The 20579-nt window shown below is 53.0% G+C and overlaps 1 protein-coding gene across 5 annotated transcripts in view; it reads left to right on the top strand.

The window, feature by feature from the left end:
• The first annotated feature begins 620 nt into the window (after positions 1 to 620).
• Positions 621 to 20579, top strand: part of Tecpr1 (tectonin beta-propeller repeat containing 1) — a 28733-nt gene continuing 8774 nt past the window's right edge. The window contains exons 1-15 of one of the 5 annotated variants that reach the window (XM_037198492.1): positions 621 to 784; positions 5161 to 5395; positions 5498 to 5680; positions 5892 to 6014; positions 6487 to 6612; positions 8695 to 8869; positions 8959 to 9059; positions 10385 to 10486; positions 12308 to 12453; positions 14571 to 15079; positions 16126 to 16271; positions 17228 to 17383; positions 18076 to 18225; positions 18316 to 18473; positions 19897 to 20024. In XM_037198492.1, coding sequence (XP_037054387.1) covers positions 5171 to 5395; positions 5498 to 5680; positions 5892 to 6014; positions 6487 to 6612; positions 8695 to 8869; positions 8959 to 9059; positions 10385 to 10486; positions 12308 to 12453; positions 14571 to 15079; positions 16126 to 16271; positions 17228 to 17383; positions 18076 to 18225; positions 18316 to 18473; positions 19897 to 20024 — 2428 coding nt within the window. In that variant the 5' untranslated portion in view covers positions 621 to 784; positions 5161 to 5170. Of the gene's footprint in view, positions 785 to 5160; positions 5396 to 5497; positions 5681 to 5891; positions 6015 to 6486; positions 6613 to 8694; positions 8870 to 8958; positions 9060 to 10384; positions 10487 to 12307; positions 12454 to 14570; positions 15080 to 16125; positions 16272 to 17227; positions 17384 to 18075; positions 18226 to 18315; positions 18474 to 19896; positions 20025 to 20579 lie in introns of those variants that run through there. The other 4 variants (XM_028890281.2, XM_037198491.1, XM_037198494.1 and 1 more) reach the window with 4 other exon arrangements.

Genomic DNA, 20579 nt, shown 5'->3' with positions numbered 1-20579 from the left:
CCCTCATCCATGTACTGTAAGTCTGATGAACTTTTGTGCAATCGTTTTGATCAGTCATTGGGACCTTATGAGGAGTAGGAAGACATTTTTTTCCCCTCTCTTCAGGGAAGGAATTCTTGCAACAAAGTGGGAAGACATCAGTCCATCACACATCAACATTAATATTACGCTCCATCGATCTAGGTTATCAACGGCAACCCCAAGACACAGTGCAGTCACAAAAGTCACGTTTCCAGGAGTCCTCCCAAAAAGATTAACGTTTGTGCTCAGGGCTACTTTCTAGTTCCAAGGAATCCATCCAGTTGCCATGTCCTCCTCTGCGGGTCCCAGGCCAGGCGCCCCCTACACGCCCGCCTGTCCTCAGATCACCATACATTCTGCGTTTCAACATGCTCCCGGCCCGCCCCTCCTCGCCTGAGGTTCTCGCGTCTACACCTGCCTGCTCCGCTCCGGAAGCCAGGTCCTGAGGGGAGAGGATGCAGCCACTGGCGCCTAGCATCCTCACACGCAGGACTCAGCCTGCCCGCGGGACCAAGCGCGACCTCGGGAGTGCGCAAGCGCGCCGACCCAGCGCGGGTGAGCTCGCCGGCCGCAGAGTGCAGCAGTCAATCCTGAGCTCCCAGGCAGTTGCGTCACCGTGAGTCTGACCAATCAGTGCTGACCTGACCATTGCTTCCGGCCTGCCCTCTCACCTGAGGCCGGGGGAGGGCCCGGCTGGCTGTAGCAATAGACTAGGAGTTCAGGAGGATCCACTAGGAACCCGCCCCGCCGGGCGTGGGCCCAGGTAAGTGCAGCGGTGTCCCCATGGCATCGGTGACAGGACCGTGGGGACTCCTATCCGGGAAGTTGGGGCGACTCAGGGCCGAGGTGCCTTCGGTTTCCCGCTCCCCCTCCTCCCTTGGCTGCGTTTGCTGGGACGGTCGATAGAGGGAGAGGGACTGTACCTGTGTTCTCTGCTGCACACCTGCGGGGCACCGCCCCCACCCCTACCCTTACCTCGAACCCCCAAATTCCAGCCCAGGGACCGGGTCCACAGCACGCCCCCACTGCAGCCTTAGGACCGCAGTGATTTGAAGAAGCCGATCGCTGAAGCCTGAATGATTTAGAGCAATGGAGCATCCGGGGGCCTGTCCGTAGTCTTCTCCCTTGACGTTGTTGGGAGCAAATCTCCTTGCCCTGGGATTAGTGTAGGCAGATGGTCAGGGCCCGACAGCTCCGACATATGCTCCTGATGGCAGTGCAGGGGACCCACCTGTCGGCCAAGTGCAGGAACTGGATAAAAGCCAGGGTGCTTCCTGCCTGCCGGCCGCCGGGGGCTGGGCGGACTCTGTTTATTCTTCAGGAAGGGCCCTCACACCCATACAAGCTCTGTCCTCTATTTTAACTCTAATGTCGCTTTGGAGTAGTTCCTGCACTTGGCAGCCAGAAAAACAACTTTAATAGCCAGTGCACAGCAGACAGGAGTTGGGGGTGTAATAGAAAAAAGAGGAAGCCCTTAGATTCGGGAGAAGTGGACATTTGGATGCTTCCTTGTGCAGGGTTGTGGCTTCTAGGACATCTACCCCCTACTTGCTCTGGGCCGGCTCTCTCTGTCTGTCTCTGTCTCTCTGTCTCTGTCTCTCTTTCTCTGTGTCTCTCTCTGTCTCTGTCTCTCTCTGTCTCTGTGCAGATAGATGCACACGTGGATGTGGAGGCCAGAGGTCAACCTGCACCATCTACCTTGGTTTCTTTTCTTTTCTTTTTTTTGAAAGACAGGATTTCTCACTAGCCTGGGGCCACTGATTAGGTTAGGGTGACAGGCAAAGGAGCCCCAAGGATCCACCTCTCCAGCTCTGACATTATACACAAGTGCCATTATGCCTCACTTAAAACTTTTATTTTACATTTATTTACTCTGTGTGTGTGTGTGTGTGTGTGTGTGTGTGTGTGTGTGTGTGTATATACGCTTCCCATGGCTCACATGTGGAGATCAGAACACAACTTGCAGGTGTGGGTTCTCTCCTTCCACCATGTGAGTCCCAGGGATCAATCAAACTTAGGTTATCTAGCTTGACAGAAAGTATCTTTATCCAATCAGCCACCTGGCTGACAACACCTCACCCCCAGGATACACTTTTTTTTTTCTTTTTTAACACGGGTTGAACTCAGGTCCTCCTCCTCACAAGGCACTTTACCAACTAAGCCATCTCCCAGCACTCTTGTCTTTGTTTGTGAGACATAGGGCTCACTATTGAGGCCAGGCTAGCCCGGACTCCGAGCACTCCCGCCTTCCGGGGCCTGGGAGCACAGGCTTGGCCACCACACCAGGCTATTCTTTCAGTCTCTGAAGGGATCTGTGGATGAACTGACCCAGAAAGGCAGCTGGCTTTTGTGGTGCTGAGTCTGTTTAACCAAACGACCGGAGGACCGAGTTACACTTGTTTTTAGAGGCTTGTGGTGAAGTAGAGGTTGCTTCCGTGGGAGACGGGCCCGCTATCCCTTCACTTCTGCAAAAGCAATGCTATCTCAGGATCCCAGAATCACAAGACCTCCACACACCCACTTCAAGAGTCCTGTGACCCAGTGACCCAAGCCAGGTTGCATGGTGATCTCACAGGAAGAGGCATGTGACCCGCTGGGGAAGCATCCTATGGAGAGGCACAAAGGAGTTGTGGTTGGTCAAGGATGTTTGCCCGGTATGGCCTTTAGCTCAGACTGACAGGTGCCTGAGTCCCCACTGGGAAGGGAGGTGGTAAATACAGCCCCCGCTCCATCCTGTTTCTGCAGCAGGGTATGCTTCCATTAGCTGCCCAGAAGGCTCAACTATGTCTGAAAGAAAATTACTGCTTAGTCATTTATCTGAAGGAAAATGTTTCAAATGCATCTTTACTTTTTGAGCTCAACTTTCAGGCTCAGCTTGACTTAGTTGGTTGTTTATACATTGAATTGTGAATTGGTTTTCGTTTTTTGAGACAGGATTTCTCTGTGTAGTTTTGGTGCCTGTCCTGGATCTCACTCTGTAGACCAGGCTGGCCTCGACCTCACAGAGATCCACCTGCCTCTGCTTCCCAAGTGCTGGAATTAAAGGCGTTTGCAACTACGCCCGGCTGTGAATTGTTTTTGGAGGGGAGGGGGATTGAGACAGAATCTTACAATGTAGCCTAGGTTGGCCTTGAACTCCTCATCCTATTTCTGCCTCTTACGTGCTGGAACTACGGGAATGTACCACCTTGGCTGGCTTGAGTTTTATTTCCTTTTTTAAAAATTACTTTTTAAATTTATTTGTTAATATTGTGTATGTGTGTGCACATGCTAGTAGTCAGCAGGCAACTTTGTATAGTAGGTTCTCTACTTCTACCTTATGTGGTTTCAGGAGGTTAAACTCACATCGCCAGCCTTGTGTGGCAAATGGCCTTTACCTCCTGAGCCATGTTGCCCAACTCTGGCTTGATTTTTCTCCTCAAGAGACCAGAGCCTGGTAAGACAGCAAACACCTGTAATCCCAGCACTAGGGAGACTGAGGCAGAAAGATTGTGGGGTTCAGGCCAGCCTGGACTATATAGTGAGACCTTGACTCCCAACATATAAACAAAAACTGAGGTGAGTGTGTAATGGTTGTGTATCCAGTGATAGTGACATCAGTGACAGTCACAGAGGTCATGCTGGACACTGAACAGTGTTTATCGTAAGTTCTGTGTTACCTCGTTTAGTTCTTAGGAAGTAAGTCTCTCTTCCTTCCTGATTGTCACACGTTATTGCATGTACTCAAGGCACAGAGAGGATAGTTGGCTTTGGTGATGCTAGAAGCCACTTGTGGGGTGCACACCTGTAAGCCCGTCACTCGGGAGGTGAGGTTAGGAGTTCAAGATCATCGTCTGCTTCACAGTGAGTTGGAGCTATGGGAGACCCTGTCTCAAAGCAAAATAAAAACAAACAAATAAAACAATAAAGAAAAGAAGTCATAGAGCCAGGCCCCAAACTCTGGTGCTCTGGATTCTGACAACTCTCAGAATGGTCAGTGTGAAGCAGGTAGAGGGACCTTCAAGACTGGCCCAGGGGAAGGAAGGACAGATAGTTGGTGCCACTGGGGCCCCAACTAAGGTCTCTAGACAGAGATACTTTTCAGATGAACTCAGAAAGCTAGTATCCTGATTCCCACCCCACCCTCATGTGTACACGTGAGTGTGTGTGTGTGTGTGTGTGTGTGTGTATGTATGTGTGTGTTTGCTAGAGAGGATGAGAGCCCCTGTGGTTGAAGAGATCATTGGTTCTGTAGGAACACTCCATTCTCCTCACCACCACCACCCCCCAAAAAAAATCACTGCATTCTGGTGCATTCTGGTGGTCAGTCTCCCTCCTGGAGTCTCTATTTCAGGTCATGGATGTTTCTCAAAAGTTGTCCCCGCCTGCCTCTGGCTTCCTGTTGCACATCCCTGCAAGCCCGCCCTCTCCTTTGTGACTGTCAGGCTCACTGGGTTCCAAAAGAGCCGATTCTGCCTGAGGCAGATGCTCCTATTTCCAGATTGTTCCATCTCCAGTCCTCATCACACTGGCGGAGCCTTCTGGAGCGCCCCCGTGCCTGACTGCAAGAGTGGAGCGGCCTGGCACAGCCTCGAGGTCCTTAGATAAACCTACCTATCTTCCCAGTGCTTCCAATGCCCCGGGCTGGACTCTCTCGACAGGTTCTCACGGAGCCGAGGCAGCCCTTCAACCCTGCCTTCCTGAGTGTTGGGATTACAGGCGTGAGCCAGCACACCTAGTCTCTGGGATGCTGGAGATGACACCCAGCCCCGTGCATGCTAGGCAGCACCACACAAACTGGGTGTGGTGGTGCATGCCTGTAACCTCAGCACTTGGGAAGCAGCGGCAGGAGGATCAGACGTCAAGATCATCCTAGCTACAGAGAACATTTGAGACCAGCCCTGGGGCACATGAGACCCTGTCTCAAATTTAAAGAGGCAAAGCGTCCCCATAATGAGAAAGAAGAAGAGGCAAAGAAAGAGGTTTATACTGGAAGGCACGCTTTGCTTCTGGTTGCTGTGGTGACTGCTTGCCTGTCTCTTGGGGACCTCCCTGTGCCGTGTGTGGGATGATGCAGCCACTAAACAAGGTTCCCATGATGTCCCTGGTCCAGGAGCCACGACACTGATACCTTTTCTCTTGTCCCCGCCTTCGCCACAGCGCTGTGGCCATGCCCGCCTCCGTGCTGTGGGCCGTGGACCTCTTCGGGAGAGTGTACACCTTGTCCACGGCTGGCCAGTACTGGGAGCTTTGCAAGGATGTCCAGATGGAGTTCAAGCGGGTCAGCGCAGCCACTCAGTGCTGCTGGGGCATCGCCTGTGACAACCAGGTCTACTTGTACGTGTGCTCCAGTGATGTGCCCATCCGCCACCGAGAGGAGGCCTATGAGAATCAGGTAGTGCTGGTGGGTGTGGGTGGGTGTGGGTGTGGGGTTGCTGAGGTGGTCCGCTCCCCTCCAGCTCGTCCCTGAGACCACCTCTGTGTCTCCTGGCCTCAGCGTTGGAACCCCATGGGAGGCTTCTGCGAGAAGCTCCTGCCGAGTGACCGCTGGTCGTGGAGTGACGTGAGTGGGCTCCAGCATCGGCCGCTGGACGGGGTAGCCCTGCCCTCGCCACACTGGGAATGGGAATCGGACTGGTACGTGGATGAGAACTTTGGAGGGGAGCCCACCGAGAAAGGGGTAGGTGAACTCAGTGCCCTCCGTGGATGCCCCTTGGGCTCAGCTTGTCCCCCAGTGCCACCCTCCCTGTTGGTGTCCAGCCTCTGCTTGCTACGGGATTGGACACCCTAGTCCTCGCTTCCCTCCCTTTGTTCCCCCACCTTCCCATCTCTTCAGATTCCACGCCCTCCCCCCCGCCAAGCCAGATAAGGCTCCCACCTTGGTATTTCAGGGGTGGACGTACGCTATGGACTTCCCCGCCACCTACACTCGAGACAAGAAGTGGAATTCATGCGTGCGGAGGCGAAAGTGGATCCGGTATAGGAGATACAAATCCCGGGACACCTGGGCCAAGGTCTTTGTGCCTAAATGGGGCAAGAGTGTGGGGCATGGGGTCCCTGATAGGAGGGTCATAAGGATAGGCATCTTCTTCCCCGCACTGGGGTAGAAGAGGACACCATGCCCCCCCTAGGACCTGGCCTTCAATTTGTTTGCTGTAGCCCTAAAGTCCCCTCATTTGGGAGACGGCCACATAGGGGCCAAAGTCAACACCAGACTTGTCCTTTCTTAGGCTTCCCCTCTCCCACCAAAGCTCTAATGTTGTCCCCATGGCCCAACTTCAAAGCAGTGGCTCAGGTCTGGCCTCGTATGAAGGGGGCAGAACAGAGGGTATCCATGGCCAGGTCCACGGGCCTGCAGTCTTGTGAAGTCAGACAACATGGCCCACGGGGAGGGTGGAAGGACCGGAGGAGAGGCCGGCGGGGGAGGGTGACACAGTGCGGGTCACCCGGTGGTGACAGCCGTTGCTCCTCATCCCTTTGTTTCAGATCCCCTCCAAGGATGATCCCAAGGAACTCCCTGACCCCTTCAATGACCTGTCTGTGGGAGGGTGGGAGATCACAGAGGAGCCTGTGGGCCGCCTGTCAGTGTGGGCCGTGTCCCTGCAGGGAAAGGTAAGTCCTGCTACCACGGTGCCCAAGGTCTGCCCTGGCAAAAGAGGCCAGCCGCAGACTGGAGTGGTGCAGGAGTTCCCCAGGGTGGAGGAAGAGAGCTATTTGCCTCCTGTCCCTGGAACTGGGACTTCCTGGGCAGGCAGAAAAGTTACCACACTCCACAATACCCTGGAAGCCTTGGGACCTGTCCCTCATCCTAGCCCACTTCAGACGCAGATATAATCAATTCTGTCTCCTTGGGACAGGTTCTGGGCTCCCTGCCAGCTCCTCCCTCCAGTCTCCCGGAGCACTGTGGATGTGTGGGTGGGTGAATGGCTGATGTGTGGAGACTGATGGTGTGTAGCTAGATGGATGAGGGTGGATATATGGATGGATGGATGGTGTATAGTAAGTAGATGTGATAGATAACAGAAGACTCCTGGGTGGGTAGGTGGGTGGGTGGGTAGATGACAGGGAGATGGATGGGTCAGTGGTTGGACAAATGGATGGTGGGTGAGTGAGTAGATGGTTGGGTGGATGGTTGAATGGATGATGGGTGTGTGAACGGATGGGAAGTGATTAGGTGGATGAGGAGTGGGTCAGGTGGTTGATGGGTGGGTGGATGGATGCATGATGTGTGGGTGGATGGATGGTAGGTGTATGGATGGATTGTGAGGGAGATGTATTGGTGAGGAGATCGATAGATGGATGGATGGTTTGATGGGTGGGTAGGTGGTAGGTATGTAGACTGGTAGTGATGGATAGATGCATATTTAGGGAGAAATCTTTTCTCAGAGAGTTTGTGAAAAACACCAAACCTGGATGGCAACAGGAACCCAGACGATCCTAAGCATAGGGGTCTGATGCCTTCCTTGTGGTTTTAGATCTTATTTTATGATTATTCAGTAACTCCTGCATTAACCACATTAACCACAGGTCTTCACTGTCTTTGGAACAGTCAAAGCAGATTCTTTTTAGCAGGCTTACCTTTGGCTGGGGTCATGCTCTCTCAGGTTTAGGTAAACCACAGTCATTTCCTCTGAGCCTTTCTGAAGGGTGGTGGAGAGGGACCGAGCAGAGTGGGAGCGCCAGCTCAAGACATCCCACCTGGATGCAGAGAAGGCAGAGTAGGGGCCACACACCTGAGTGTCAGCCAGCTGTGAGCCTGCATCACCCGGCACCACCCCTGCGCGCCACAAGAATTGGCCCCAGGGAGGGCCCTGTGCTCCGGAAGGGAGAGACTTGTTGTTCCCTGAAGCTGCCTACTTGGTAGCCAAAGAGAGGCTTCCCCGCTGGTCCAGCAGGGCCCATCATAAGGGTAGGGTGGCAAGACCAGAGAAGTCAGGGTCCCTAGTCTGAAGATGGTTCTGCGGAGCCATCCTTCCCTAATCTCCTTTACCGGAACTGAATCAACTGCATAGGTATGTGCTGTTGATCCCAGCTACAAGTCCTATTCTGTAGGCCGTATGCATCTGTGACCATGCACAAATATGAACATGCACATGCATGCACACACACACACACACACACACACACAACTACTTTTGAGATACCATCTCACCGGAGTCAGAATGGCTATCATCAAGAAATTAACAGACAACAATCCTTGGCAAGGATATGGGAAACAGGAATTTCATTGTTCAGGTTAGAGAGCAAAAGAAGCTGACATTTTAGACATTGGCTGTCGTGCCCCCCCATCCCCCTCCCCATCTCCTCCCCCATCTCCTCCCCCATCGTCGTGGTGTCTGTCCGCCCACCCCCCAAACCACCATAACCCCACCTGCCTTCCCTGGGACAGGTGTCCTGGGAGCACTTCACCACTAGGGGGCACAGGTTTCATGAACTGCCTGGGAGCTGCTGAGCACTCCATGCTGACACTGGAGTCAGCTTGTAGTTAGTTGTTCTCACAGGCAGCTGCCGAGAATAGGTCTGTCTCTCTAGACCCACCAAAAATCCAGGCTTTGCACTTTCTCGCCAAGGTGTGTATGTGAAGGGAGGTCTACAGAGGGAAGGTCTGTGAGTGTGTCAGAGACCCTCATATGTGGCCTCTGCAGGTAGACAGATTTGATGATGTGAACACTACATTTTCTCCTCTCTTCCCAGGTGTGGTATCGAGAGGATGTCAGCCACCCCAACCCAGAAGGCTCCTCCTGGTCTCTTGTGGATACCCCAGGGGAGGTGGTCCAGATCAGCTGTGGGCCTCATGACCTCATATGGGCCACCCTCTGGGAGGGGCAAGCCCTGGTCAGAGAAGGAATCTGCAGGAATAACCCAAAAGGTAGTCAGCCCCATAACAGGAAGCGGGGTACTTCCTGTCCAGAATCTTGGCTGATGGAGGCTGCCTGGGGTTTCTTTGGGGACTGGCAGGAAGTTCCTGGTCCATAGTGGAGCCTCCTGGGTCTGAAAATGGTATCATGCACGTCTCCGCGGGAGTCAGTGTGGTCTGGGCCATCACAAAGGACCGCAAAGTAAGAGTTGGGGGCTGGAGCTGGGGTGGGTAATGGTGCCATTTAATACCAAGGGTTTCTGTTCCTGTGAGCATCATCTAGACCCATTAGTATAGATCCTGTGAGTTTTTCTTTTCTTTCTGAGATGGTATACTAAACATAGTATGTAGCAGAGGCTGGCCTTGAGCTTCCGACCCTCCTGCTCAGATTACAGACGTTTACCATCATTCCTGGCTGACGCAGTGCTGGGGACCAAGCCCTGGACTTCATGCATGCTAAGCAACTCCTCTACCAGCTGAGCCACATCCCCAACCCCTACTGTGAGCTTTTTCTGGTGTTGAAATCATCACTCACCTCTGGGGTGTCTGATGCTGGCTTGTGGTACCCTCACTCACATCGCTGGACTAAAATACTGAACAACATAGGCCAACCATATCAGATAATGGGAAGCCAATATGCCAGCAACCTTGGCCGTTTAAATGCTTTTCTTTTCTCCTCTGCCATTTGTATCTTAGCAGAGGCAGGTCCAGTCACGTTAGCCAATTTTATATGCTTTTGTGAAATCTATCTGTCCATCTGTCATCTCCCTGTCTGCTGTGGTGCTGGGGGAAGGGAGCTAGGACCTTGTACATCATGAATTCATTCTAACTATATGTAGGGGCCCTTCCTGCCAACCCAGTACCTTAAAAAGATCTTCTGGAATGAGCCAGTGAGGTGATTCAGTGGGTAAAGGTGCCTGCCACTAAGCCTGACAACCTGAGTTCAAGCCCCAGGACATACATGGTGGGAGGAGAAAACCAATGCCCACAGTTGTCTTCTGACCTCCACATGCAAGCTGTATGATACATGTCCCTCTCTGCCCACCCCCCAAATACATAAGTAAAACTACAGGGAGAAGCTCCCCTCAGATTCGGAGGTGGCTCAGTTGGTAAAACCCTTGCCTTGCTATCATGAGGACCTGACTTCCAGCCCTAGACCCAGTGTGAGAGTGCCGGGCATGCTAGTGTGTGCTTGTAATCCCCTTGCGGGGAGGTGGGAACAGACGGATCCCTGGAGCTTGCAGGCCAGCCTGCCAAGCTTACTTGGCAAAGTTTAGGCTGGTGAGAGACCCTGTCTTAAAAAAAAAAAAAAAAAAAAAAAAAAAACAAGGTGGACGGCACTTGTGGAATGACAGATGAGGTTGTCCTCTGCCCTGCACGCATATCTGCATGCTCAAGCACACAGACAGACAGACAGACAGACAGACACACACACACACACACACACACACACACACACACACACACACACGCAGACCTCGGTCTCCAAAGATCTCCAGGAATGCATGCTCCTTTCTGATTTTCCAGGTGTGGTTCCGAAGGGGTGTCAACTCTCACAACCCCTGTGGCACCAGCTGGATCGAGATGGTTGGAGAAATGACAATGGTCAATGTGGGGCTGAATGACCAGGTAGAGATGCACGTGGTTCTTCCCAATACAGCTTATCTACCTGCTACCTCCCATCCCTTCTTCCTGGGCAGGGATTCCAGATGGGCACAGTGATGAGTCTGAGGGTACACGGGGGTGGGGAGGATGAGGGGGTTCTAGAGTCCTGGCATCTCTATTCAGCTCAAGGTCATTTCACTTAGGACCCTGCAGGGCAGTCTGCTGGTGAGGAAGGTTGGGGCGTGCATCCTAGCTATAAGAAGGTAGCATTGAGAGACTTGGGGTGGGGGGCATTGCTAAATGAGAGAACTGTGTTCCTTCTCTTTGACTCTGTGATGCGATGTTTTCTCATAGATGTCATCTTTACAGTAGGACAATGTTTCCTTCCTCCTAAAAAATAGTGGGGTTTGGGGCTGGAGAGGTGGCTCAGTGGTTAAGATCACTGGCTGCTCTTCTAGTGGACCCGGGTTTGATTCCCAGCACCATGTGGCTCACAACTGTCTGTGACTCCAGTTCTAGGGGATCCACTACCTCTTCTGGCCTCTGCAGGCACCAGACACATATATGGTACATGGACATATATTCAGACACAACATTAGACACATAAAATAATGGGTTTTTTGTTTTGTTTTGTTTTTGTTTTTGTTTTTTGAGACAGGGTTTCTCTGTGTAGCCCTGGCTGTCCTGGAAATCGCTCTGTAGACCAGGCTGGCCCCTAACTCATAGATCCACCTGCCTCTGCCTCCTGAGTGCGGGGTTTAAAGGTGTGCACCACCACCACCCATCTAAAAAATAATTTTTATAAAGATATGAGGGGCTGGAGAAGTGGGTCAGTGGTTAAAAGTGCTTACTACTCTTACAGAGGACCCTGGTTCAATTCCCAGCAGCCACATCGGACAGCTCACAGCTGTCTATAACTCCAGTTCCTGGGGATCTAACACATTCTTCTGGCCTTTGCAGGCACACACACACCTGTGGTGCACATAAACTCGTTCAGGGACAGACATACTTAGAAATAAATAATTCTTGGGCTAGATCCCTAGTGCCACATAAAACCAGTGTTGTGCATGCCTGCAATCCTGCATGGGGAGGTGGAGGCAGGAGGATCAGAAGTTCAAAGTCATCCTTGCTGACATAGTAAGTTCCAGCCCAGCCTGGGCTACATGAGGCTCTGTCTCAAAAAATAAAACACGAGACTGGAGAGACGGCTGAGCAGTTAAGAGCACATACTGCTCTTGGGAAGATCCAAGTTCTGTTCCCCGCACCCATCTTGGGACAGCTCACAACCACCTCTAACCAAGGGATCCAGTGCCTTCTGGCCTCCATGGGCCCCTGCATTCATATGCACATACCTACACACATACACACAAAAATACACATAATTAGTTTTTTTTTTTTTTTTTTTTTTTAATTAAGGCAAAAGCACCAAATGGACTGTGTCCCAGCACAGTACCTGTCAGCCCTCTATCTACCTTGGACCTTGTCATCCCATAGCCCCAGTCTGAAGTTTTGGAGACCCAGAGCCAGGCTTCTGATTCTCTGGATTTGCTGTAACCTCTCACTTCCCCCAGCCCTGCCAGCCTTTTCCTGCCTGGATTTCCGGGTTTCTGCAATCATCTGCCACCCCTACCAGATATTCCTAGTCCTGACAAACACACTTCTACATGCGCGTCCCCACCCCCCCCCATGTCACGATAAGGGGATCCCTGTCTGCATTTGCGTACCTGTCCTGCAGCCCTGTTGAATACTCCTGGACCCTCCACTCATTCCCAGCCCCTGACAGAAGGGGTAGGAGCTCCAGGTATGTGCCCGGCTGCCTCTCAACAGCACCCCTGTCTGTTCCAGGTCTGGGGCATCAGCTGTGAGGACCGAGCTGTGTATTTCCGACAGGGCGTCACGCCCAGTGAGCTCAGCGGGAAGACGTGGAAGGCCATCGTTGTGGGCCGAGAAAGTGACCGGTCACACTCCGGCAGCTCATCCAGTCTCCTCAGGTGATACCAGGCAGCAGGGCACAGAGGAGTTGGGTGGGACAGACTTTCTGTGGCCTCGTGGGGCAAGGCCAATGACCTTGCAGAAAATCAGTCTCTATCAGAGGATTGTGAGTTCTAGACAAGCCTGAGCTGCACAGTGAGACTTTGTTCCAACAAAAACAAAAAGACAAAAGAAAAAATTCTGCTCAGGAGGTAGAGGCAGGCGAATCTCTGTGAGTTCGAGGCCAGCCTGGGCTACCAAGTGAGCTCCAGGAAAGGCACAAAGCTACACAGAGAAACCCTGTCTCGAAAAACAAAAACAAAAACAAAAAAAAAAAAAAAAAAATTCTGTAGCTAGGCGCCCTAATCATATTTTGATTGCTATGATAAAACACTCTTACCAGAAGCAATTTAGTGGAGGAAAGAGTTTATTTCAATTGCAAGCCATAGTCGATCATTGAGGGAGTCAAGACAGGAACTTGAAGGCAGGCCTGCTTGCTGGTCCACACATTGAGCGTTACCTCTGACTAAAGAAGTTACAGCCGAGCTATGCAGGAACGCTGCTTACAGGTTCATGCCTATCTAGCTTTCTTCTATAGCTCAGGACCGCTTGCCCAGGGAATGGTGCTGCCCACAGTGGGCTGTGCCCTCTACATCAATTAATAATCAAGATTCCCCGACAGACTTGCCCACGGGCCAGTATGACCTAGGCAATTCCCCGTTGAGTTTCACCTCCCAAATGTCTGATTCTAAGCTTGTCAAGTTGACAGTTGGAGCTAACCAAGACACTGGGTAATAGTTAACAGTTGCATGAATTTTTAAGTGTGCAAAATGCTACTGGATTGTATGCTTTAAAGTAGTCATTGTAGCCCAGAGATAGTAGTACACACCTGTAATCCCAATGCTTGGGGATGTGGAGGCTGGAGGGTCATAGTGAGTATGATGCTAACACCCTGTTTCAAAACAGCAACAACAATAAAGGTCAACTTTAGTTGGGCATGGTAGCACATGCCTTGTAATCCCATCACTCAGAGGCTAAGGCAGGAGGGTCACAAGTTCAAGGGCTACCTGGACTACAGAGGGAGTTCAAGATTACCTACAAAGGTAATTTAGTGAGGTCATCTTAAAATACGAAAATACAGCTGGGTGGTGGTGGCACATGCCTTTAGTCCCAGCAAAGGCGGGTGGATCTCTGAGTTTGAGGCCAGCCTGGTCTACAGAGCGAGTTCCAGGACAGCCAAAGCTGCACAGAGAAACCCTGTCTCAAAAAACCAAAATAGATAGGTAGATAGGTAGGTAGGTAGGTAGGTAGATAGATAGATAGATAGATAGATAGATAGATAGATAGATAGATAGATAGAAGATAGATTGCTCTTTGTTAAACCACTTCTCTAGCCCTGGATTTAATCCTCACTCCTACAATAATAATAATAATAACAATAATAATAACACCAACAAAAACAGAAGAAGAAGAAGAAAAAACCCCAGTGTACTTTCCCCTAATCAGAAAGATGCCAGCGAGCTGGTGATGTTGGAGCAGTGCTCGTCTGTCATGCACGAAGTTCTGGGTTACATCCTCCACACACATGAACTAGGTATGGTGGTGCACTGTAATGCTAGCATTTGGAAGGTAGAGGCAGGAGAACCAGGAGTTTAAGGTCATCCGTGGTTATATAATGAGTTTGAGACCAGACCCTGTCTCGGTACTCCAGTTAAGTGTGGTGGGGATTGTTATACATTCAGGGGTAGCTACAGAGTGAGTTCCAGGCAACATGGAATATAGCCTGTCTGTGTCATGGAGGATGGCCCTTGAACTGCTCCTCCTGCCTCTACCTCCCCCAAACTGGGATGACATTTATGGGTCGGAGGACCAAACTCGAGGCTTCACTCATTCCAGGCAACTGCTTTACCAACTGAGCTACTTCCCCAGCCCATCTAAGGATGACAACAAGCGCACACCCCCCTCAACCCTTTGGGGTGTGATGGGGTCTTCAGCCCCTGGGAAGCAGAGTCCATGTGTGCTGGACAGGAGCAACAGACAGGAGCTCAGTGAGCTTGTGGCTTGAATCCACACAGTTAGTGCCAGTGGCAAAACACATCTTCCACCAGGAAGTGAGTTTGTCCTATTTCGTCCTCAGCGCTGGCTGCTTCTTCGGTGATGAGGTGAGGGGCAGTGGTTCGGAGTCTGCACCCAGTGATACCGATGCCTCCTCGGAAGTCGAGAGACAGGGCCCCGAACAGCCTCTCCCCAAAGAATCTTTGGACAATTCCAGGAACCATAAAGAGAGCTTGTCCAAGGGCCCTGAGACCAGCAGGAACACCAAGCAAAGCATGGAGAACTCCTGCCTGGCCAAAGGCGAAGGGAAGGCCCCTGGGGCCTCTAGCGCCGATGACTGCCACCACGACCCAGCCTCCGCACCAGCCGAGCTGCCCTGGACCAACATCGACCTAAAGGAGCCCAAGAGGGTGTCTAACCAGCCGACTGCAGGCTTTCCTGAGACTACGGGCCTCTCCTCCCTGGGGCTCTTCCCACTGGGCATGGAGGAGCCCTATGGGGCAGATGACCATCCTCTGTGGGCCTGGGTGTCTGGAGGAGGGTGTGCCGTGGAAGCAGGCTCTGTGCTCAAGTGGTTCACGGTCCAGCCAGGTGAGGGAGCCCATGGGACTGGTGTCTCCAAAGCGTCCCCGTGAGTGTCTGCGGGTGCACGGGGTATAGGTTAGCCTGAGGGCCGGCCAACTTGATGCCCTGCCTGACGGCCCTGTGCTCAGCCGCCTTAACCAGGCAAGACCTTGGGTCAGCCCAGCCTTCTGAGGCTCCAGGGAGGGCGGCTCACAGGGCAGTTTGTAAGATGGAACTTTCTAGCAAGAACAGATGGGAGCTGGGGAGGTGTCTCCGTGGGTAAAATGCTTGCTGTGCAAGCTGAGGACCTGAGTTCAGATCCCTAGAGCCCGGGTACGAGTTGGGTATGGCAGTATATGCCATTAACCACAGGGCTGGGGCTCACTGGCCAGGCAGCTAAAGTAGTGAGAGATCCTGTCTCAAAAAAAAAAAAAAGGAAGGTGGAGAAATGATTGACATCAGCACACACAAAGAGAAGGAAGGAAAAAAGAATTTATTTTTTATTTTATTTTATTTTATTTTTGGTTTTTCGAGACAGGGTTTCTCTGTGTAGATTTGCGCCTGTCCTGGATCTTGCTCTGTAGACCAGGCTGGCCTTGAACTCACAGAGAGAGATCCACCTGCCTCTGCCTCCGAGTGCTGGGATTAAAGGTGTGTGCTACCACCGCCCAGCAGAAAAAAGAATTTAAGGACTGGTTTGGGGACTTGTAGTTTCCTTTCTTGTCGCTGCAACAAAAACCCCTGCCAAGGAGGATTTAGGAGGGGAGGCTAAATTTGGCTCATGGTTCAAGGATACAGTCCATCATGGTGGAGGAGCCACACTGCACCCACAGTCAAGAAACAGGCACGGATGCTGTTTTCCTTTTTATTCAGGCTGGGGCCCCAGCTCATGGGATGGTGCTGCCCCACATTCAAGGTGGGTCCGCCCATCTCAGTTAACCCTGTCTAGACACTCCTTCGCTGGGTCTGGATCCTGTCAGGTCATCACAGGGGTGGGGTGTAGGAAACCACACCAGCCACCTGTCCAGCTGCAGGCAGGACGGCACCTGGCCTGAGGCTCTGGCCTCTCGCAGGCCTGTCCCCGTCAGTGCAGACGCTGTCCCTGTCCATCACGCCCGCCCAGACCGCCGCCTGGAGGAAACAGATCTTTCAGCAGCTCACGGAGAGGACCAAGCGGGAGCTGGAGAGCTTCAGACACTACGAGCAGGCTGTGGAGCAGGTAGGGCTGACTCTGCCACTCTCCGTGTGTGTGTGTGTTTGGAGTTAGGGTCTCGCTGTGCCCCCACGCTAGCCTGGAACACGTTCTGTAGCCCAGGCGAATGTCACCTTGGTCATCCAACTGCCTCCGCCTCCCGAGTGCTGGGGTCACAGGCACTCGCCACCACACCAGCCCCTGCTCGCTTAGTGATGGCTTCTTCGCTGTGTGCCAGCCCTGATGCGGGGTGTTTGTCCCACACATCCAGCAGCACTTCCAGGTCCCAAAGCAGATGCAAGGATAAGGAATAGAGTTGGTGGCTTATTCATCCATCCTGAAGGACTTTTCTTGGGGCCCCACTGCCTTCAGGTACCCTGCGGCCCTGGGAAGCCAGTGTCCTCAAAGGGCGGTGGACAGGGAGGGGAAAGACCTACCATGTCACCTTGTCTGTCCCCTTCCAGGAACCTAAACGCCCAGGTGTGGTATTTTGATGAATTGAGTCAGGATGGAGTTGTAGACAGTCACAGCCCTCCCCAAGGTCACCCTTGGCATACCTCGTACCCTTGAAGGCAGAGACCCAGCCTTGGATGTATGTCATAGTCAGGCCAGGGAAAGAGAAATTAAATAGAGCACAAGAAATCTTGGCCCTAGGCTGGCCCAGAAGCTTGTGGGCCTGTGCACCTAGGCAGCCTGAGACCTTGATTGCCAGGACTGACTCCCTCTCGGATTTTGGCCAGGTGTGACCTCTTCCTTGAGCCTCAGTTTCCCTGCCCAGAACATGGGCCAAGGATGTGTCCACAGAAACTGATGAGATAGCTGTGCATCTGGCGCCACCTAGTGTCCACTCGTGGCACTGACATCAGTGGAAGCGAGAAACAGCTGGGAGGAAAAGGAGAGGCCGAGGGCTGGGATAGTTGTGAGGCCCTGGGGAAGAGCTGCCCGTGACCTCTCCCAACTGCTCTGGGTTGTCCGTGCCACAGTCGGTGTGGGTGAAGACTGGGGCCCTGCAGTGGTGGTGTGACTGGAAGCCCCACAAATGGGTGGACGTCCGCGTGGCCCTGGAGCAGTTCACAGGTCATGACGGGACCCGAGACAGCATCCTCTTCATCTATTACATGGTCCACGAGGAAAAGAAGGTACAGGGTGGGAAGCCCCTGCCAGGGGAGGAGGGCCGCATGAAGTAGGCCCTGGAGGTGCTTACCCCAGCGTGGGCCCACGTGGGCCTGTGCTGTGCCCTCACCAAATCAGCGCCCCCTGACAGCAGCTGATTTTTTTTTTTTTTTTAATCCAAGTATCACTGTATATTTTCCTAGTCCTTTTTATTTTGAGACGGAGCCTCACAAAGTTAACCGGCGTGGCCTGGAACTCACCACGTAGCCTAGGATGGCCTTGAACTCACCATCCTTTATGTCACCCTCCCAGGTGCTGGGGTCACACGTTTGAATCATGCCTGGCCGGACTTCGGCCTTTGAGATGAGGCTAGAGGTTAGGGAGATGACGCCTAGTCTCACATGTGCCAGGCAGTCGACTTAAAGGCGTTTTGTTTGTTTTTTTTTTTTTTTTTTTTTTTTTTTTTTCCGGAGGAGCAGGTGGGAAATAGGCTCTCATGCACCACCATTTCTGGTCTGTGCGGTGCTGGGGATTGAACTTGGTGCATGCGAGACCAGCACTCTATGAACTGAGCCACAGCCTCAGCCCCAAAGCACTTGTTCGTCAAGTATAGCTTCAGCACTAGCGATTGGGTCATGATCATGAGGCCCAAGAACGAGGTCCAGATGAGGGTCCTCGCGTAAGGTGACAGGCTCACCGTGCACCACCATCCAAACAGTACCTACACGTGTTCCTGAATGAGGTGACCGTGCTGGTCCCGGTGCTTAATGAAGCCAAGCACTCCTTTGCCCTCTACACTCCCGAGAGGACGCGCCAGAGGTGGCCCGTGCGCCTGGCTGCCGCCACAGAGCAAGACATGAATGACTGGGTGAGTGATGGGGGTCCGAAAGGGCTGAGTGAGAACTGACCGCCCAGGCCTCAGCCTGCCCGGCCGTGACCAGCTATGTACCCACGCCAGCTCGCCCTGCTCAGCCTGTCCTGTTGTGAGAGCCGGAAAGTCCATGGACGCCCGTCCCCGCAGGCCATCTGGTCTGTCACCTGCAAGGGTGACATCTTTGTGAGTGAGCCCAGCCCAGACCTGGAAGCCCGTGAGCACCTGCAACCCTGCGACCAGATGTGAGTGGGCTGTGCCCTAAATAGACCTGGTACCTGGCCCCTCACACCGCCACCCACCCACTCTGAGGCCCCAGAGCTTGTGTTTCTAGAAAAAGGCTCCCCTATCGGGACCTGAACCCACATACTGCAGCTTTTCACTGACCAGCCAGAAAAGTGGTTAGCTGTTTTCCTGGACCCTGAGACCCACTGGGCCTGTTCAGGGCTGATCTCAGAGGCCACTGGTGCCCACCAAGTAGCTCTGGAGTAGCCTGGGGTACTTGGAGTGTGGTGTAGCCTAGGGTGCTTGGAGTGTGGTGAATGCGATCTAGTCCCACCCCAAGGGACTGCCAGGGAAAAAGCAAAGAAACCACATCTCTCTCACCAGACCTGAACCTGGCAGCTCAGTCCCTTCCAGTTCTGCTGAGACCCTGCGGTGCAGGCTCCCCGGAAGCAGAGAGGAGAGGGAGAAAGAAGCTTGGAATGTGTCTTAAGGGTGGAAGTCTTAGGAGTGGGGCAGAGAGGCTCTTGGGAGAGTGGGATGAGTTCTCATTGCCTTTAGCTATGGGGGATCCTAGAGCAGGGCTTTCTCTGTTGGGGCATTTAAAGCCATGGAGGGGGTAGGACACTGAGTATTTCAGTTGTTAGAGTATTTGCCTAGAACGTAGGAACCTTAGGTTCAATTCTCAGTACCCCATAAACTGAGTTTATCGTGACCCATGCCTTTAGTCCCAGTCCTTGGAGGTGGAAGCAGGAGGGTCGGAAGTTCAAGGTTATCCTTGGCTACATAGTGAGTTGAGGACAGGCTGGGATCCATGAGACATGATACAAGAGGTTCTCAAGGGACAGGTAGGGGCAGGGCTCTGGGGAAGAAGAGGATGGGTGAGGACTGCCAGGGAAGCCCTGGGCTCCCTTAGCAGTGACCACAGTCCAGCCCAGGAATCAATCGTATACCGAAATTGCCCATGGGTAGCCAGGGCACTCATCCTGGTGGCAGAGGCAGAGCCTACAGAGAACCAACCCACCTTCCTACTTGGGAGGTGGCTGTCCTCGGGTAGCCTCGCCGGGATGGCTTGGAAGCCAGCCGGCCACCCTGTACCTAACACAAAGGATTAAATGGCACGTCCCCTGCTCTCTGCCATGACATTTAAGCCTGGGTGCACCTGGCACACTGTGACCAACCTGACCCCACTTCCCAGCTCTGAGAGGGGAGCATGGTGGATTAGACTCCTGAGTCCTGTCCCATGGTCACTGTGGCCTAAGGGTGAGGGGGGACAAGATCTTAGGGGCACCCTGCCTCTTGTATACCACTCTCGAATTGATTAACTCAAACAGGAGCCAAGTGGGTGGGTCTGTTTGTACTGGCATGGAGGTCTCAGACTTGTAGTATTTGGCCACGTGGGGCCTGTTGGATAACTGGGCTGAGGGGCTTCTGTCACCCCTGCAGGTTCTGGCGGCAGATGGGGGGCCACTTGCGGATCATAGAGGCCAACAGCCGCGGTGTGGTCTGGGGCATTGGCTACGACCACACAGCGTGGGTGTACACAGGCGGCTATGGCGGAGGCTGCTTCCAAGGTGAGGGTGACTCCGAGCACCCGAGGCTGGCAAGATCAGTTCCCAACACCCGCCAGGTCTAACCTCCCCTGATCCCATCTGGCTCGCCTTCCCGGTGCCCAGGGCTGCTGTCTCACATCTGGCTGACAGGTGACCTTCACCACTGCCAGCCTCCCCAGAGGGCCGTCCCAGGCCAATCCATGGCACTTGAGAACCCAGAGAATAAGGCCTAGCCTCCGAGATGCCCTCTGGGGTCCCACCAGCAGAGCAGAGGACCTCGAAGGTTCTAGAACAGCAGCTGCCTCTAGTAGGTCCAGCACCTCATTTCATAGATGAAGTCGCAGAGTGCTTTTTTGGGGGGTACCCCAGAACCCATGCTCCCTGATTGTACCAAATTCCAAACTCTTTAGGGAAAGTGAGTCATCCCCACCATAGGGATCCCCAAGTTTAGGGTGGAAAGTAGGGACAAAAGCAAACTCCAAGGCATGCCACAGCCCCAATACCCCATGGTCAGGAAGTAGTTGACCCTGGAGAACTGGGGTCCACCAAGACCAAAGGAACCTACAGCCTCACTGG

This window comes from Peromyscus leucopus, chromosome 23 (genome assembly GCF_004664715.2).
Source record: "Peromyscus leucopus breed LL Stock chromosome 23, UCI_PerLeu_2.1, whole genome shotgun sequence".
NCBI lineage: Eukaryota > Metazoa > Chordata > Mammalia > Rodentia > Cricetidae > Peromyscus > Peromyscus leucopus.
The sequence above is the reverse complement of the archived record's forward strand: the minus strand, read 5'-3'. Positions and strand labels throughout refer to the sequence as shown.